At 41.8% G+C, this 19,984-nt stretch overlaps 1 protein-coding gene across 2 annotated transcripts in view; it reads right to left on the bottom strand.

Moving 5' to 3' along the window:
* Positions 1–1,396: 1,396 nt before the first annotated feature.
* LOC122435290 (odorant-binding protein-like) overlaps positions 1,397–19,984 on the bottom strand; it is a 41,977-nt gene continuing 23,389 nt past the window's right edge. The window contains exons 1-7 of one of the 2 annotated variants that reach the window (XM_043459365.1): positions 15,686–15,816; positions 15,085–15,224; positions 7,150–7,220; positions 4,513–4,623; positions 3,462–3,563; positions 3,197–3,243; positions 1,397–1,576 (exon numbers count right to left, since the gene is read on the bottom strand). In XM_043459365.1, coding sequence (XP_043315300.1) covers positions 3,221–3,243; positions 3,462–3,563; positions 4,513–4,623; positions 7,150–7,220; positions 15,085–15,224; positions 15,686–15,778 — 540 coding nt within the window. In that variant the 5' untranslated portion in view covers positions 15,779–15,816 and the 3' untranslated portion in view covers positions 1,397–1,576; positions 3,197–3,220. Of the gene's footprint in view, positions 1,577–3,196; positions 3,244–3,461; positions 3,564–4,512; positions 4,624–7,149; positions 7,221–15,084; positions 15,225–15,685; positions 15,817–19,984 lie in introns of those variants that run through there. The other variant, XR_006267626.1, reaches the window with a different exon arrangement.

Here is a 19,984-nt window from a genome sequence, read left to right as displayed (position 1 = left end):
TCTCATACTTTTTATCTTTTGAGTTTGTAGTAATAATCCATTTTTATTAATATAGTTTTTATAGATACACACAGTCACACAAATATGTATACATGTCTGTATATATATATATATATATATATATATATATATATATATATATATATATATACGTATTATGTGTGTGTGTGTATATATATATATATGTATATGTATATATACATATATACATATCTGTATTTATGTGTGTGTATAAATACAGATAGTTGCATGTGATATTTCAGAACTGTTGACTTGTTCATGCCAGGTCTTGCATTTCAGAATTCCTTAAGAGACTCACCCCCTTTCCTTATGTTCAGTTGTTCTGTGTGTATGCACTCATCCAGTCCAGCATTTCCAGCATTTCCAGACATTCTGTGAAGACCATAGTCACAAACCAACTGCATACACTGCCCTATACAAATGGGAGAATTTAAACACTGCCTTTGAACCCCATTACTACCAACTAAGCCATGGAAAGATTCATTACTGGTGTCTTTGACAATGGCCAGCCAGCTGTAGCCCATCTGGAGGCCATGTCTATGTAGGATCTAAAACATTTATTCTGTTACATTACTTCTAGTATTTTCCCGGCTCTTAGGTCAAATATTGGAGCTGTGGCCCCAACCCTTGGAATCAGTTCTATATCTTGAAGGGGCTATGTCTTGTGGATTGCAAACAGCTCGACCACCATGGGGAGCTGACCAGTGTGTTCTGCCCATGACCGTGGGAATGCCAGTCCTTGGAAATCCTAGCATCCACTGGTGTCGGAAACATAGAAGGCTGGAAGACCATCTTTAAATGTTATGAAGACTCACAACTTCTAGACTGAGCTGTCAATCATCTAGTACCTGTCAACACTGCCCTGAGTCATGGTCCTATGAATTGACCAAGATTCAGGGGCTGCTCCACCTTTGATTCCCAGAGATCCAAAGGTCAAGAAGTATCAGTCCTTCAGATTAACTGCAGAGGTGCTGGTGCTGTCAGAAGACACGTTTCCCCTCAGCTGTGGTCCATGGCACCTTACATTTCCTCTCTATGAAGCTCAGACAATGGAACACAACCTCCTTTCTGTGTAATGAGTACAATGCTTTCTAGGGACATCCTTCTTGAGCAGACTGTCCCCTCCCACTGCAGTAAGAGGATCATAACCCTGTCCTTTGTCCCGTGATGGTTTAGACCTTTTTATCCTTCTACCCTGGACACCTCGAGGGCATCTCCAGTTAATCCTCAGAACTGTCTCTGATAAACACTTATCTTAGGAAATGTATATGTTTCCAGATAGTTAAATTTACTGTGCATATTTGTGGGTTTTAAAACATAGACTTTCAATAAAGACACAAGTGAATCTGCTCTATATTCAACCGATTTATTTAAACCCTCAGAAATCAAATACCACCACACAGGACGTGATTAGTGACCAGGAGAGATGAGACGGGGAAGGAGTGTGGCTGTGAAGAGAGAAGGGTCATGATAATCAGGAACCAGGAAGGTCATCGTCATGTTGTTGATCTTGATTCCATGGGGAAGAGCACATGTCTGGTCTCAGCGACTCTCTCTGTAGGTGAACAAATAGAAGCAGAGGTTTAGTAGAGGCGACTGTGTGACGGTTGACAGGGGTGAGCCTCATGCAATCCATGCCCAAAGTAAAGGAGCTGGTGGGTGAGCTGGTGGACAGAATCCTGGTGGACCTCCTACTCCACATCTCTGTGATGTAGGTGGGGGTCCACGTGAAATTTCCCCAGGGATGTAAATATGGGGTAATCTTTCCCATGTGGGATGGATTCTAGTACAATTGATTTCAGAATGCAAGTTCAGGTCTGTGATTGGAATACATGCCTCTAATCACACATGTTATCTCTTTTGGATCTTCAAGAATTATTATTTTTTTAACTCTTCTTTACCTTCTGAGCCACAAGAAAAGCCCAAGAATACTGGAGTGGATAGCCTATCCCTTCTCCAGCAGATCTTTCCGTCCCCAGAATTGAACCAGGGTCTCCTGCATTGTAGGTCGATTCCTTACCAAATGAGCTCTCAGACAGGCCCACATTCGAGTCTAATTGGTTATTAATGTTATATTAGTTTCAGGTGTTCAGCAATGTGAAGTTTCTACGTACATATAGCTATTCTTTATCAGATGATTTTCCCAATTAGGTTTTTACAGAGTATTGCATATACTTCCCTGTACTATACTGGAGGCCTTTTTGGTCTTTCCATCCTGCATAGAATAGTTTGCATCTGATAACCGCAAACTCCCAATCCTTCTCTTGCCCTACCCTTCCCCCTTGGCAACCACGAGGGTTTTCTCTATGTCTGTGCATCTCTTTCTGTGTTGTAAATATGTTCTTTCGGGTCGCATTTTAGGTTCCCCATATAAGTGATATCACATGGTACTTGTCTTTCTGTCTGACTGACTTTACTTAGTGTGACAGTCTCTCAGGCCAATGGATATTGCTGCAAACGGAATGATTTCATTCTTTTCATGGCTGAGTAATATTACATGGAATATATGTACCACACCTTTCTTATCATATTCACCTGGAAGCGAGGATTTTTCTTTGCTCTTTTTCTTTCATTTTTCTTTCTCCACAGAAAGTTATAAGCCACACTTTAGCCTTATCGGTATTGTTTTTCTGTGGCTGTCTTAGTTGAGAAAGTTTATAAAGATCTCACTTTGAGAAAGTCACCTTCTGAATGGGAATATAATTCAAATGCATGTTTCAGACAGCGTCATTGGAAGGACTTTACTGATTCTGTCAGATTCATGTGAGATTACACACAGGTGTTGCAGAAAACCTGATCTCTTTCATTTCAGTTCTTCTGAAGGAGGGATGTGTGTGGACAACCACGAGGCCAGGGCTGACAGTAATACTAATTAGTTTCCACCAGCTTGTGGCCACTCCTGCTTCTCTCTGATGACCCTGGTCTGCAAGCTTCCTGCAGGTGAAGGCTTTCCCACCAAAGCTGCTCAGCATGAATCAACCAACTCTTTTGCTATTTAATATGGCTCAGGAGAAGAGAAATTACCAAACATAAGAGAGAAGTCTCTAGTGATAGAATGTAAGCTATTGGAACCCAAAAAAGTGTTACCTACAAAATTTGGCAGGTATGAAATCACAAAGTGTACTTAGTGATTTATTTGATGAAATAGCACTAATAACAGACCATGCTTACTTACAATTAGGGTGTTTCAAAGTTATTTTCATGCCAAAGCAAGATAGTTATCTGGGGGGAAAAAAATGAACACCAATTAATACCATTAATTGGCATTAATTAATCACCAAGTAATACCATTCCCTAAATTTTGCAAGTTTTTTTTTACTTAGAGATTACATAAATGATTACTTTTGAAAAAACATATTGTCAATAACTTGATTTATTTCCTGATAGCATATTTACATATGAGGTGAAAGGTATGTTCAGAAAAAATATACTTCCGTTACCAGGTTCAGTTAAATCCTTAATGCTTGTTTCTGTAATCTTCCGACTTAGAGTCTCCTTCTTGAATGTCTCTAAGTCTTCCTGATCAATGTCATTGTCTTTGCCTGAATATCAACATGCAAGAGGTAGAAATTTACGTGTTTGAAGTCCTAAAAATTTCTTAATACAGAACGAAAACAATGTACCTATCAGATTTCACTTGGAATAATTTAAGAAGTCTCAGTTACCATTTCCCATGACACAGATGTTGGCTGTCTGTCTGAAAACTTAATCCCTGTCCAGCTTTATAACTAGTCACCCCAAGCCACCCCAGCATCAGAAACAAGACCTCAAAGACTCATAGGAGCCCCATGAATTTGGGGCTCCTTCCATGACAGTAAGGAACCAACTTGCTCCTTGACCAACTTCCTATGTCTATACCTGCCACTCAGGTCTTGTTCTGAATCCAAATAAATAGGAAACAGGGATCTCCTCTGACAGATATATTCAATACATCACAGAAAATAATGGGAGATGATTTATTCTTTAATAATGCACCATTCTACCCAGTACCTTTTCTGATATAGACACCTGATATCCTATTGGTTCACACACCACTTAGTGCTTCTTTGTGGTTATTTGAGATGATGTCAGTATGGACAAGATAATGTATTTGGATAACTGAACAGGATAAAGATTAATTAGAAAAGGTTTTATTCCAAGGCTTAGAATGCATGGGGAAACTTGTATAAAATAAAGCCACTGAGGTCAGGCTCATTACAGTCACAGCTTGCAATTAATTGACATGTTAAAAAACAACTTCTAGTAGCAATCAACTTTTTTTAGTTTCAACAGGTAGGAATCATTTGGAAATGGTTGATGATGTGACATCCATACCCTATGACCTCCTGTTTCTTGGTAGAGTACCTTCCCGGATCCTTAACTGTGAAAGATGCAGGTCTTATACGCTGAATACTGAATATTGTCAGCACCTCCTGAGATTCTGAACGAAAGTCCTGGCAGCGGATCTGTTCTGTGACAATGGCAGTGGGAACCATGGGATGGCATACATACCGAATAGGAGAACCTGTTCTGTCTTCGTGCCTGTTTCATCCACGTTGACATTAACTGCTATCAGAGCTTTTTTGGAAATGTGAATAAATTCAATTTGATTTGTACCCTCATCTGTGAGAGAGAGAAAAGTTACATATACACAACCCACCTTAATTTATTGTCATTTAGATGTCTTGTGATATATTGAGGGCATTAACAACATTCCGTGCTGTATTGATGTGTGTGTCAATTCGCGGGTGCTCTGAACACTACCATTCTTAAGACAAGGAAAGTAAGCAATATATTTCCTCATCCCCACCTTTTCCTACAGTTAACCAGTCACTTCTTGCTATTTTCTAAGATGTTTTCTGGAACACGTGCTGTAATGGACCTAGCAGATTTTTGTTTGTTTGTTTTTTTCTTTTTTGTTTGTTTGTTTGTTTGGGTTTTTTAAAATGTCTTTAATTAGTTTGTTTACTTTTTGCAGCCCTGGACCTTTGTTGCTGTGAGGCTTTCTCCACTATCAGCGAATAGGGGCTAGTCTCTAGTTGCAGTGCACAGGCTTCTCCTTGCGGTAGCTTCTCTTGTTGTGGACCACGGGCTCTAGGGGTTGTAGGCTTCAGTAGGTGTGGATTGGGGGCTCAGTATTCCCAACTCCCGGGATTTAGACCATAGGATCAGTACTTGTGGTGCTCGGGATCCATTGCCCCAAGTCATGTGGGATCGAACCAGACCAAGGATCCAACCTGTCACCCTGGCATAGGCTGGTGGATTCTTCATCACTGGATCACCAGGGAAGTTCCCAACAGTTTTTTAAACAGCATGAGTGAAGATGGCGGAGGAATTGGACGGGGAGACCACTTTCTCCGCTACAAATTCATCAAAAGAACATTTGAACGCTGAGCAAACTCCACAAAACAACTTCTGATCGATAGCAGAAGACATCAGGGGCCCAGAAAAGCAGCCCATTGACTTCAAAAGGAGGTAGGACAAAAGATAAAAGATAAAAAGAGAGACAAAAAGTTAGGGACAGAGACCCGTCCCAGGAAGGGAGTCACAACAGAGGAAGTTTCCAAACATCAGGAAACCCTCTCACTGGCGGGTCTGGGGGAAGTTTTCGAATCTTGGAGGGCAACCTAACTGGCAGGAAAAATAAATAAAACCCACAGATTACATGCCTAAAAGCAACTCCCAGCAGAAAAGTACCCCAGACGCCCGCATCCACCACCAGCAAGTGGGGGCGGAAGGGAGAGGAGCAGGCGGCATTGCTGAGGGCAAGGACCGGGCCTGAATGCCCTGAGGGCAATCGGAGGGAGCTAACGTGGGATAGCAACTTAAAATGTGGGATAACAAGAGAGAGAGAGAAAATTAACCAGCCCGAACACACTGCTGGCCATTCACAGAACAAAGGAAGGATTGAGCACTTCCAGAGAAGAGTTAGCAGCCTGTGGACTGGCCCATCCCCCAGCGGAGGCAGGAGGCAGGGGGGAGGGGAAAGGAGGCAAACTCGCCCCAGAGGCGGCACCCCCTACCAAACTGCAAACAGGCTCCCAGTTTCTCACTAAACAGCATGAGCATATTATCGAAACTCGGTTCAAAATGTCTTTGTATGTCTATTTCCCAGCCATGAAATTGATTTCTCTTGACCAAAATCAATTTACCATTCATAACTTTGTGTTCCTGCATGCCTACATTGGGCCAGGCAACCTTCTGAACACTTTGTTTTAATTGCTGTATTTCCTCTGCCCCTCATTCCGGGGGTGACAGCCCACGGCCTTGTCTGTTGGTGTGAAGACATTTTATTTTACCTGCTGGGAAATGCAGGCAGTGACCACCTAGTGGTGAGCTCCGTCCCCATCTGAAGGGCCGCCCCTCCTCTCTGCCCTGTCTACTCAGCGCCATGTGTCTACACAAGAAGCAGCTCTGACCTACTGCTTGTCACCTCTACACCCTCTACATGCGTTCTCTCTCCTGGCCTCCAGCACACCTTCCCACAATCACTCAGCAAGATGGGAGGAAAAAGCGCTCAGCTGTGTCCCCGAAACATGGAAACACCACTGCTCAGTGTATAAGCACACTCACTAGTCTACTTCAGAAAGAGAAAATTAGTAGCTGAAGCCACTTTATAGTCTCATAGCCCCAGACAAGGTGTATGCAGCTTGCCCAAGGCCACAGTGAGTCCATGAGACTTGGGTCACATTGGGACAATTTAAGTCAGATTATCCATGTCCTCAGATTGCTCACGGGCTTCCCAGGTGGGGCTAGTGGTAAAGAACCTGGCTGGAGATAAGAGAGGCAAGTCCGATCCCTGGGTAGGGAAGATCCCCTGGAAGAGGAAATGGCAACCCACTCTAGTATTCTTGCCTGGAGAATCCCATGGAGAGGGGAACTTGCAGTCCAGGGGGTCACAAAGAGTCAGATACAACTCAGCAGCTAAACAACAGCAATAGGTCCCTCATCATTGTGAGGGGCCGTCCAAGTTCTGTGATTGGACACTGTGTTCATGACAGAGGAGGTGCTCAGAAGACTTAGGACCAGCGCCTGGTGCAACTTGTAACTGTTAGTAAACCTAGAATTCAGATATATGGAGTTCTTGAGGAAAGTTAAACCAAGATTTCCAGCCAAACATTTGCTTACCTCTGAGATACTCATACTTACATTCGTATGTGTAAATATTGGAAGATAGCTGTTTTCCAATAATGTGTAATGGTCTCCACACGTGACACTTGCTTAAAAACAAAAGATGTTTAAGTTGGTTGATGAAACTGATAAAAATGTGGCAAGTCATTTGTTACACCCTTCTAACACCACATGTCATATATCATGTTTGTGTCTCTGAACAGTATGACATTCACTAGAGAAGAAATATGTGTAACATCAAGTAAGTATCAAATGGCAAGGCTGTCATGTGAACACATTAAATCTGAGCATAGTTCCAAAGATAACTTCAAATACAAACTAAGTCATGTTTACAAACAAACAAACATGGAGAGATCCAGAAATTTAGGAAGGAAGAAAAATTTAACACCTTGCTTTTAATCCTTTCCTTGAACCTGAGAAGCACAGCTACCTAGACAGACCTTAGTTGACTTGCAACCCTGGCCGTGTATTCTTAGATGATATAATAGCCCAAAATACAAGAAATTAAAGAAAACATCTTCTAAGTTTTATCAGAAACAGACTCTTCTTGTATAAACACAGCAGAAGAGGACTTCTGTGGTGGTCCAGTGGATGTGAATCCGATGGCCACTGCAGGGGACACAAGCAATATCCCTGGTCAGGGAAGATCCCATATGCCGCAGGGCAGACTAAGCCTTTGGTACCACAATTGTTGAAACCAGCTTGCCTAAGCCTGTGTTCCATCACCAGTGATGCCAATGCAGTGAGCAACTTGCTCATCACAACGGGAGGGTAGCCCCCACTTGGTGCAACTAAAGAAAGCCCGTGTGCACCAGTGAAGACCCAGCACAACTTAAATGATTTAAAATAAATAAATAATATGGCTTAAGAAGAATTAACATGAAAGGCTGTCTGTGTGTACAGACACATTATACACACACAGACATACAAAGTACATGTGACATTTCACATAGTAAATGATAGTCAAATATCTGATAATTATGTATAATCACCTGTATAACAAAGAACTTTGTGGTCTTATATATCTCTTTCACCAAGTATGTGAGAAAAATACAAATATTTGGCACATATGAAGAGTGCACACCAAACAAATATTCAAAAGGAAAGAGTCCAAAAAGAAATTGGATAAATTACTGAAGAGACTGAGTGCTTAGAAAAGACCCTGAAGCTGGGAAAGATTGAAGGCAGGAAGAGAGGAGGGCCACAGAGGATGAGGTGGTTGGATGGCACCACCAACTCAGTGGATGTGAGTTTAAGCAAGCTCCAGGAGATGGTGATGGACAGGGAAGCCTGGCGTGCTGCAGTACTCGGGGGCACAGTCAAATACGACTGAGTGCATGAACTGAACTGAACTGAAGAGACACATTCCAAGAGATTAGTCACGGTGAATTGCACTGAGTGTCTACTAGTCATTAGGGAACTGCATCGAAGTTACTCGGAAAAAACACAGTGGGAAGAAAACAGCAGTCTAATAACTGGAAAACGTACAAATTCTCATAAAAGACAGCAGAGTCCTTTCGTTCGGCTTTGAAATAAGTGACTCCTGTGTCTACCGTCCTGTGGATGAATTTCCCAAACATGCTGAGTCATAGAAGCAGAGGAAAATGAGGTTTTCTGAGGTTCTGGGTGATAAACATCAGATCCACTGTTACCTGTGCCTCGAGGGGAAGACATTTAATGATAAAGGAAAGAAGGGTGATTTTTGACAATGATGGATGATTTTTATATCTTGATCTGCCAGATGGTGAAACTGTCATGGTACATGGTACATGTCAAGACTTGTAGAATGACACCCCTGATAAAGGTGCATAAATTAAGCATAAATGCACTTTAGTGAAGTTGATTTCTGAAAGAGTGGCTCCGTGAAAAGTCCATAAAAAATTTGTTGCTTTTCAATCACTCAGTCATGTCCGATTGTGCCACCCCATGGGCTGCAGCATGCCAGGCTTCCCTGTCCTTCACTCACTCCCAGAGCTTCCTTAAAGTCATGTCCATTGAGTGGGTGATGCCATCCAACCATCCCATCACCTGTCGTCCCCTTTTCCTCCTGCCCTCAATCATTCTCAGCATCAGGGTCTTGCCCAAAGAATCAGCTCTTCACATCAGGTGGCCAAAGTATTAGAGCTTCAACTTCAGCATCAGTCCGTTCAAGGAATACTTAGGGTTAATTTCCCTTAGGATTGACTGGTTTGATCTTGCTGTCGAAGGGACGCTCAAGAGTTTTCTCCAGCAACACAGTTCAAAAGCATCAATTCTTCAGCGCTCAGTTTTCTCTATGGTCCAACTCTTACTTCGACACATGACTACTGGAAAAACCATAGCGGTAACTAAATGGCCCTTTGTCACAAATGAGGTCTCTACTTTTAGATAGTCTGTCTAGGTTTGTCATAGCTTTTCTTCCAAGGAGCAGAAGTCTTAATTTCATGGCTGCAGTCACCATCCCCAGTGGTTTTGGACACCAAGAAAATAAAGTCTGTCAGTGTTTCAATTTTTTCCCTATCTATTTGCTAAGAGGTGATGGAACCCAAGGCCATGATCTTAGTTTTTTGAATGTTGACTTTTAAGCCAGCTTTTTCACTGTCCTCTTTCACTTTCTTCAAGAGATCCTTTAGTTCCTCTTTGTGTTCTGACATTAGGGCAGTATCATCTACATATCTGAGGTTATTGATATTTACCCCAGCAATCTTGATTCCAGTTTGTGCATCATCCAACCCAGCATTTTGCATGATGTAATCTGCATATAAGTTAAATAAGCACAGTGATGGTATACAGCCTTGATGTACTCCTTTCCCAATTTGGAACCAGTTCATTGTTCCATTACCAGTTCTTACTGTTGCTTCTTTATCTGCATACAGGTTTCTCATGAAGCAGGTAAAGTGCCCTGGTATTCCCATCTCTTTAAGATGGTCTCACAATTTATTGTGATCCAAACTGTCGAAATTTTTCTTTAGTCAGTGAGGCAGAAGTAAATGTTTCGCTGGAGTTCCCTTGCTTTTTCTATGCTCCACCAGATGTTGGCAATTTGACCTCTTGTTCCTCTGCCTTTTCTCAATCCACCTTGAGTATCTGGAAGTTCTTGGTTCATGTGCTGCTGAAGTCTAGCTTGACGGATTTTAAGCATTATCTGGCTAGCGTGTGAAACAAGAGCAATTGTGTGGTAGTTTGAATATTCTTTGGCATTGCTCTTCTTTGGGATTAGAATGAAAACTGATCTTTTCCAGTCCTGGGACCACTGGTGAGTCTTCCAAATTTGCTGGCATATTGAGTGCAGGACTTTAACAACATCATCATTTTAGACTTGAAATAACTCAGCTAGAATTCCATCACCTCTACTAGCTTTGCTTTCAGTAATGCTTCCTAAGGCCCACTTGACTTCACACTAAACAGGATATCTGGCTCTAGGTCAGTGATCAAGCAAATGTTGTTATTTGGATTATTAAGACCTTATTTGTATAATTCTTCTGTGTATTCTTGCCATCTCTTCTTAATATATTCTGCTTCTGTTAGGTCCATTCTGTCTCTGTTGTTCATTGTGCCTATCAACATGAAATGTTCCCTTGGTATTGCAAATTTTCTTGAAGAGGTCTCTGGACTTTTCCATTCTTTTGTTTTCCTCTATTACTTTGCATTGTTAACTAGGAAGGCTTTCTTAACTCTCTTTCCTGTCCTGAGATCTCTGCATTTAGATGGGCATATCTTGCCTTTTCTCCTTTGACTTTCACTTCTCTTCTTTTCTCAGCTATTTGTAAGGACTCCTCAGACAACCATTTTGCCTTTTTCCACTTCTTTTTCTTGGGGATTGCCTTGATCACTGCCTCCTGTAAAATATTACAAACCTCCATCCATAGTTCTTCAGGCACTGTGTCTATCAGATCTAATCCCTTGAATTGATACATCATTCTTAGCATATAACCATAAGGGATTTGATTTAGGTAACCAAAAAGCAAGACAGTTTCAGAAAAATATCTACCTTTTCTTTATTGCATATGCCAAAGACTTTGACTGTGTGGATCACAACAAACTGTGGAAAATTCTTAAAGAGATGGGAATACCTGACCACCTGACCTGCCTCCCAAGAAATATGTATACAGGCCAAGAAGCAAGAGTTATAACTGGACATGGAACAACAGACCGGTTCCAAATGGGGAAAGGAATATACCAAGGCTGTATATTGTCACCCTGTTTATTTAACTTTTATGAAGAATACATCATGCAAAATGCCAGGCTGGATGAAGCACAAGCTGGAATCAAGATTGCTAGGAGGAAGATCAATAACCTCAGAAACAAAGATAATACCTCCCTTATGGCAGAAAATGAAGAACTAAAGAGCCTCTTGATGAAACTTGAAGAGGAGAGTGAAAATGTTGCTTTAAAACTCAACATTCAGAAAACTAAGGTCATGGCCTCCAGTCCCATCACTTCACAGCAAATGGATGGGGAAACAGTGGAAACAGTGGCTGACTTTACTTTTTGGGCTCCAAAATCACTGCAGATGGTGACTGCAGCCATGAAATTAAAAAAACACTTATTCCTTGGAATGAAAGTTATGACCAACCTAGACAGCATATTAAAAAGCAGAGACATTACTTTGCAAACAAAAGTCTATCTAGTCAAGGCTAAGGTTTTTCCAGTGATCATGTATGGATGTGAGAGTTGGACTATAAAGAAAGCTGAGCGCCGAGGAATTGAAGCTTTTGAACTATGGTGTTGGAGAAGACTCTTGAGAGTCCCTTGGACTGCAAGGAGATGCAACCAGTCCATCCTAAAGGAGATCAGTCCTGGGTGTTCATTGGAAGGACTGATGCTGAAACCAAAACTTTGACCACCTGTTGCAAAGAGCTGACTCATTGGAAAAGACCCTGATCCTGGGAAAGATTGAGGGCAGGAGGAGAAGTGGACAACAGAAGATGAGATGGTTGGATGGCATCACTGATTCAATAGACATGAGTTTGGGTAAACTCTGGGGTTGGTGGAGGTCAGGGAGGACTGGCGTGCTGCAGTTCATGGGGTCACAAAGAGTTGGATACAAATGAGCGACTGAACTGAACTGAACTGCTGGAAGAAATCAAAGATGACATAAACAGATGGAGAGATATTCCATGTTCCTGGGTAGGAAGAATCAATATTGTGAAAATGACTACACTACCAAACACAATCTACAGATTCAATGTGATCCCTATCAAATTACCAATGGTATTTGTCACAGAACTAGAACAAAAAAATCTCACAATTCAGGTGGAAACACAAAAGACTGCAAATACCCAAAGTAGTCTTGAGAAAGAAGAGTGGAGCTGGAGGAATCAACCTTCCTGACTTCAGATTATACTACAAAGCTACAGTCATCAAGAGAGTATGGTACTGGCACAAAAACAGAAATACAGACAAATAGAACAAGATAGAGAACCCGGAAATAAACCCATGCCCCTATGGGTACCTAATTTCTGACAAAGGGGGCAGGAATATACAATGGGGCAAAGACAGACTCTTCAGTAAATGGTGCTGGGAAAACTGGACAGCTACATGTAAAAGAATGAAATTAGAACATTTCCTAACACCATACACAAAGTTCAACTCAAAATGGATTAAAGACCTAAATGTAAGGCCAGAAACTTTAAAACTTAGAGGGAAACATAGGCAGAACACTCGATGACATAAATCAAAGCAGGATCCTCTGTGACCCACCTCCTAGAGTAACAGAAGTAAAAGCAAAAGTGAACAAGTGGGGCCTATTTAAACTTAAAAGCTTTTGCACAGCAAAGGAAACTATATGCATGGTGAAAAGACAACCCCCAGAATGGGAGAAAATAATAGCAAATGAAACAACTGACAGAGGATTCATTTCCAAAATATACAAGCAGCTCATACAACTCAACACCAGAAAAGCAAACAACCTAATCAAATGGCAAAAGACCTAAACAAACATTTCTCCAAAGAAAACATACAGGTGGCTGACAAACACATGAAAAGATGCTCAACATCGCTCATTATTAGAGAAATTCAAATCTAAACTGCAATGAGATATCCCCTCACACTGGTCAGAATGACCATCATCAAAATGTCTACAAACAATAAATGCAGAAGAGGGTGTGCAGAAAAGGGAATGCTCTTGCACTCTTGGTGGGAATGTAAATTGATACAGCCGCTATGAGAGATGGTATGGAGATTCCTTAAAAAACTAGGAATAAAACCACCATATGATCCAGTAATCCCACTCCTAGGCATATACCCTGAGGAAACCAAAATCGAAAAAGGCACATGTATCCCATTGTTCACTGCAGCACTATTTACGATAGTTAGAACATGGAAGCAACCTAGATGTCCATCGACAGATGAATGGATAAAGAAGTTGTGGTACATATACACAATGGGATGTTGCTCAGCCATAAAAATGAACGTCTTTGAGTCAGTTCTAATGAGGTGGATGAACCTACAGCCTATTTTACAGAGTGAAGTGAGTCAGAAAGAGAAAGGTAAATATCCTATTCTAACAGATATATACAGAATCTAGAAAAATGGTACTGAAGAATTTATCTACAGGGCAGCAATGGAGAAACAGACATAGAGGACAGACTTATGGACATGGGGAGAGGAAAGGAGGGGTTGAAATGTAAGGAAAGAGTGACACAGAAACTTCCATTACCATATGTAAAATAGAGAGCCAATGGGAATTTGCTGTTTGGCTCAGGAAACTCAAACAGCGGCTCTGTATCAACCTAGAAGGGTAGGGAGGGAGATGGGAGTGAGGTTCAAAAGAGAGGGGTTATATGAAGACCTATGGCTGATTCATGTTGAGGTTTGACAGAAAACAACAATTTTCTGTAAAGCAATTATCCTTCAGTTAAAAAATAATTTTAAAAAAAAATACTGAAATGGGTTGCCATTTCCCTCCTCAGGGGATCTTCCTGAGACAGGGATCGAACCCACATCTCCTGCATTGGCAAGCAGTTTTTTTTTTTGTTTATTTGTTTTTTGTTGTTTTTTTTTAACCAATGAGCCACCTAGGAAGCCCCAATTGTATCTCATGTGTGACAAATAATGAATTATAGATATATTTATATACCAGCCTTTCCTAGAATAATCCTCTCAGTTCTTTTACTTTTCTTTTTATTTTTTATGCATGCAGGCTACGTGCCTTCAGTCACGCTTGACCCTTTGTCACTCTATGGACTGTCTGTCCATAGGGACCTCTGTCCATGGGTTTTCCCAGGCAAGAATACTGAAGTGGGTTGCCATCCCCTCCTCCAAGGGATCTTCCCGAGCCAGGGATCAATACTGCACCTCTTATATCTTTTGCATTGACAGGAGGATTCTTTACCTCTAGCACCACCTGGGAAGGCTAATTTTTTAATTAAATTGCAGCATAATTGATTAAGGATGTTTTGTTTGTGTCAGGTGTCAGAACAGGGTTTCTGTCACACATATACATGAATATGTTTTTTTTTTAATTCTTTTCCCATTTACATTATGACAGAATATTGAGCTGCATTTCCTGTGCTATGTAATATGTTTAATAATGTGTTTATTCTTCAAAATACATCCACGTTGTTAGTGAACTGTTTGCAATATAACACTCCCTGAGTGGTCCTTGGGGCTGTGCGGCTTTGGTAAACTCAGTGGTGATGAAACCTCCTCTCCCGAGAGGAAGCCCAGCAGGCAGAGCTCACTGGGTGCTCTCCCGCCCCCAGCCCGCCTCGGCTTCTGTGCTCAGTGGGAACCGTCTCTTACAAATTCCTCAGGAAGGGGTCAAGCGCCTGGTGGCCAATGTGGTTTCCAGGACATCACCTGGAGGCTCCCAGGGGAACTGCCCCTCAGCTCAGAGACCCTGCTCAGCCCCACAGCTCAGGTCGTCCTGCTCTCAACATCACCGGGAGAGCTCCCTGCAGACGGGGAAGCCACACCCTCCCTCAGGCTCAGGGTTTATGTGTCTGTTCTTTCTGGGCTATTTTTACTTACCAGTCAAAAACGTAGACAAGTATTATGAAGCATCTCTCCCAAAACACAATATAACGTCTGTAAGGTATGAGCAAGAATTTGTGACAGTGCTTCTTTAGGTTATTGTATGCAACGTATGCGGTGCTCCATTCTCCTGAAAGCTAACAAGAAAATTCACCTTGGAGATTTTCCTCCTTGTCTTTTTATTTCATCCAGAGTCCTCCCTCTTGAGTTTCCCACCCCTTGTGCAAATCAGCACACATTGTCTAACTTAACTGAATAAAACAGAATTTATAAAATAAGGTAAAAGCTGAAGTCGGAGTGAAAGAAGGAATTGAAAAATTTCAGAGGTAGGTTAAGCTCTGATCTGAAATGCAAGATCTCAAATCCAACAGTTGTTTTCTGATCCTCTTTCTCTGTTACAAGAGCAGTAAAAATGCATGGGCCAGTTAATACACAGGAGAGATGATACACCAAATAGAACAGGTATAGAGCCAGTAAATGGAGCACTGTTGCATGGGACAGACACAACTTGCTTATGGATCAACATAACAAACCCAGAAAAAGTACACACACACACACACACACATACACACACACATGACCTCCTCCCAGATCATACCGTCGCTGATACTGTTGAGGCACTGTCCACAGTTTCCTCTTCTTGAACAGCACAAACCAGACCAAGGAGAAGAGTCAGGAACACAACCTTCATCTTGTGTCTCTTGTGGACTTTCTTCCGTCGAGGCTGAGGCTGTCCCAGTGGATGCAGAGGGTGCGAATTGGTTTCACTTTTTATAGGATCGCTATGTTGGCTTGACGTCATGAACCAATGATTGCTCCTCCTAAGCCCAAGGTTACACAGAAGTCATCTTCAATATCCTCCTTGGTATGGATGACCTTCAATGACATTTTGTGATTTTAATCATGCAGATTGCTTTAGGAGAAGGTTGACTGAATCTGGACGTTTGGCCTTTAGAGTGAGTGAGAAATCACAATACACTTCCCCTATTTCAGGTCAGGAACATTTATTTTCCTTTGCACCTTGAGATCCAAAATGGGATAAACTGTCCAGGACACACATCCCCCATGCCTGGATTGCTTCCTATTGTTTCCTTAACATTGAGCAAGTGGTTTAAAATTTATTTTCTTAAAATAAAATTGAGTGTGTTGTTTCCTGAAGTTAATTGATTTCCTGAGAGAACCTCAGAAAGCCTCCTACTTCTCTGAAGTGAGAAGGACATCAACACAAAGGTAATCACCTCCTCCTGCCAGACAGTGGGTTCTGTCCTCCTGGTAACTAAGAGCATGATCTGATCAGTGCCCCCTTAATGTGCTCTGAAAGGGTATGTCAGCAATGCATTTTCCTCTCTCTCTTCCCGGACACTCCTTAATCCATCCAATCTGTAATGTATCATTCACTCATTGACTCCGTTCTTTCTCAGGCAAGTGAGAAAGCAAGACAGTAGTTCTTGTGATATCTAGGATTTTTTTAAAAAAGAATTTTGCTAATTCTAAATGCTTAGTTATTTTCAAGGTCACTCGAACAGTCAAAGAATCTGTTCTTTGTCATCTTCACAACCAGGGATCTTAGTTCCCTGACCAGGGGTGGAACCAGCAGCACCTGCAGTGGAAGTGTGGCATCTTCACCCCTAGACCACCAGGGCAGTCCTGATTCAGGCTGTTTCCTGTGGGTATTGTTCTTCAAGGGCTGATTTGGGCAACCATGTGAATAACAGGTTTGTGAATAACAGGTTTCTTTTGGTGAAAAGAAAGACCAAAGGACCTGTGAAGGACTCTGAATCCAGAGCCATGTCCAAGGTTCATTTAGGCACATGCAAGGGAGTGTGTGTTCCAAAGCAGGGTTCCTGGTCAGCTGTGTCCAGTGGACAAGCAAGGATCTAGAAGGCTGGGGACACTGACTCAGGTGTAGTCTAGAAGAGACCCAGCACCCCGAAAGTGACCAATTGTCCCTGAGACCTCTGACACCAGGGAAAGACAGTCATCAAGGTTCAGTTAGACAAGGGACACCGTTTGTCCCTCAGTCGTATCCAACTCTCTGCAACCTCATGGACTGTATTCCACCAGGCTCTTCTCCTTGGGATTCTCCAGGCAAGAATACTGGAGTGGGGAGTCATTCCCTCCTCCAGGGGATCTTCTCAACCCAAGGATCTAACCTGGGTCTTCTGCACTGCAGTCAAATTCTTTACCATCTGAGCCACTAGGAAAGCTCAATTAGACATACAGGATTGTATAAGGATGGAAGGAAGACATCCATCTTGTTCTCTAGGGAGTCCCCACCTAGAAGCAGTAAACACAAACTAGAGTTTCCTCTGAAATGGTTACCCAGGTTGTACATTTCAGCATAGCTTCCAAGGGTCCCCCATTAGTCTAAGGACAGAGTTATCATGTTTTCCACTAAATGTCAGGGAAACACTATGAGGTGCACACAGTCCAATAAAAGACAGATCAGCTCTCAATAGGAACAGAGGAGGTAGCATCGATACTTTATCTCCAGGTCTCCTGCTAGAAATTCTCAGCACTGGGAGCTTTCTTTGAGCTTGTATTGCCATTGAGAACCTCTTGAAGCTCTCCAGGTAGGCAGGGACAGAGACATGTGGATAAAAGGAAAAGTGACAAATCCATGAGCTTCTTAATACTTTGGAAAATTTTAGGTTTCCAGGTTGACATGGACGGGAGGAAATTTCCTACACATGTCAGAGAGGACCAGTCCCGTAGATAAAGGTCCCATTATATCTCACCACAGGGCACCTTTGTCTCTGTGTTCCAGTATTGGTGTTTATCAGTCAGTGTCTGTTTTATTTTCCATCTTGCATGTTAGTTTTACTGAATCATAACCAGTTAATTCCTCTGTGGATATTGCAGTCATTCTGCTTCTTGATTCACTCCTTGATCCAAGTGTGTTATTAATGTCCATTTAAAGGGCTTGGAGTTTTCCACCCTTTCACTGTATTTAAGAAAGGGTGAGTCTTAACTAACGTTAGGTTAGAAAAAAGAGCCAGTATAAACAGTAATCCCCAGACCCGCCCTTCTCAAGGTGAGTGCACGAGTGAAAGAAGAGTTTTGTTCTCTGCACAATGTCTGGATTCTCCTTTATCTGACAGGAACAGACTAGAGAATCAGTTCAGTACCATGTGCCATAAACTTTTACCTACATGTGCATCATAAAGAATGTGTGTTCTATAAGATTCCCCATGCCCGCCCAGAGATAAATCCACGAACCTATGGACACCTTATCTTCGACAAAGGAGGCAAGGATATACAATGGAAAAAAGACAACCTCTTTAGCAAGTGGTGCTGGGAAAACTGGCCAACCACTTGTAAAAGAATGAAACTAGAACACTTTCTAACACCATACACAAAAATAAACTCAAAATGGATTAAAGATCTAAATGTCAGACCAGAAACTATAAAACTCCTAGAGGAGAACATAGGCAAAACACTCTCCGACATAAATCACAGCAAGATCCTCTATGACCCACCTCCCAGAATATTGGAAATAAAAGCAAAACTAAACAAATGGGACCTAATGAAACTTAAAAGCTTTTGCACTACAAAGGAAACTATAAGCAAGGTGAAAAGACAGCCCTCAGATTGGGAGAAAATAATAGCAAATGAAGAAACAGACAAAGGATTAATCTCAAAAATATACAAGCAACTCCTGCAGCTCAATTCCAGAAAAATAAATGACCCAATCAAAAAATGGGCCAAAGAACTAAACAGACATTTCTCCAAAGAAGACATACAGATGGCTAACAAACACATGAAAAGATGCTCAACATCACTCATTATCAGAGAAATGCAAATCAAAACCACAATGAGGTACCATTACACGCCAGTCAGGATGGCTGCTATCCAAAAGTCTACAAGCAATAAATGCTGGAGAGGGTGTGGAGAAAAGGGAACCCTCTTACACTGTTGGTGGGAATGCAAACTAGTACAGCCACTATGGAAAACAGTGTGGAGATTTCTTAAAAAACTGGAAATAGAACTGCCATATGACCCAGCAATCCCACTTCTGGGCATACACACTGAGGAAACCAGATCTGAAAGAGACACGTGCACCCCAATGTTCATCGCAGCACTGTTTATAATAGCCAGGACATGGAAGCAACCTAGATGCCCATCAGCAGATGAATGGATAAGGAAGCTGTGGTACATATACACCATGGAATATTACTCAGCCATTCAAAAAGAATTCATTTGAATCAGTCCTAATGAGATGGATGAAACTGGAGCCCCTTATACAGAGTGAAGTAAGCCAGAAAGATAAAGAACATTACAGCATACTAACACATATATATGGAATTTAGAAAGATGGTAACGATAACCCTATATGCAAAACAGAAAAAGAGACACAGAAATACAGAACAGACTTTTGATCTCTGTGGGAGAATGTGAGGGTGGGATATTTCAAAAGAACAGCATGTATACTATCTATGGTGAAACAGATCAGCAGCCCAGGTGGGATGCATGAGACAAGTGCTCGGGCCTGGTGCACTGGGAAGACCCAGAGGAATCGGGTGGAAAGGGAGGTGGGAGGGGGGATCGGGATGGGGAATACGTGTAAATCCATGGCTGATTCATATCAATGTATGACAAAACCCACTGAAATGTTGTGAAGTGATTGGCCTCCAACTAATAAAAAAAATAAAAAATAAAAAAAAAACCATAAAAAAAAAAGATTCCCCATGCCCACGCTTTGTCCTGAATCCAGTAAGTTCAGATTGAGTGCCAACAAGAGCATAAGTCTCAGAATTCAGCAGGAAGCAGACAGACTCAGTACATTGTCCAGTGAGCAATCCTCCCATGAAAGGAGTCAGATGCATATGAATGCAAGTAAGAAACAGTTGCCAAAGTTGTAGGGTAAAGAATAAAAAAGGTGGAAACTTAGAGTGTG

Source organism: Cervus canadensis, chromosome X, assembly GCF_019320065.1.
Source record: "Cervus canadensis isolate Bull #8, Minnesota chromosome X, ASM1932006v1, whole genome shotgun sequence".
NCBI classification, from domain to species: Eukaryota; Metazoa; Chordata; class Mammalia; order Artiodactyla; family Cervidae; genus Cervus; species Cervus canadensis.
The sequence above is the reverse complement of the archived record's forward strand: the minus strand, read 5'-3'. Positions and strand labels throughout refer to the sequence as shown.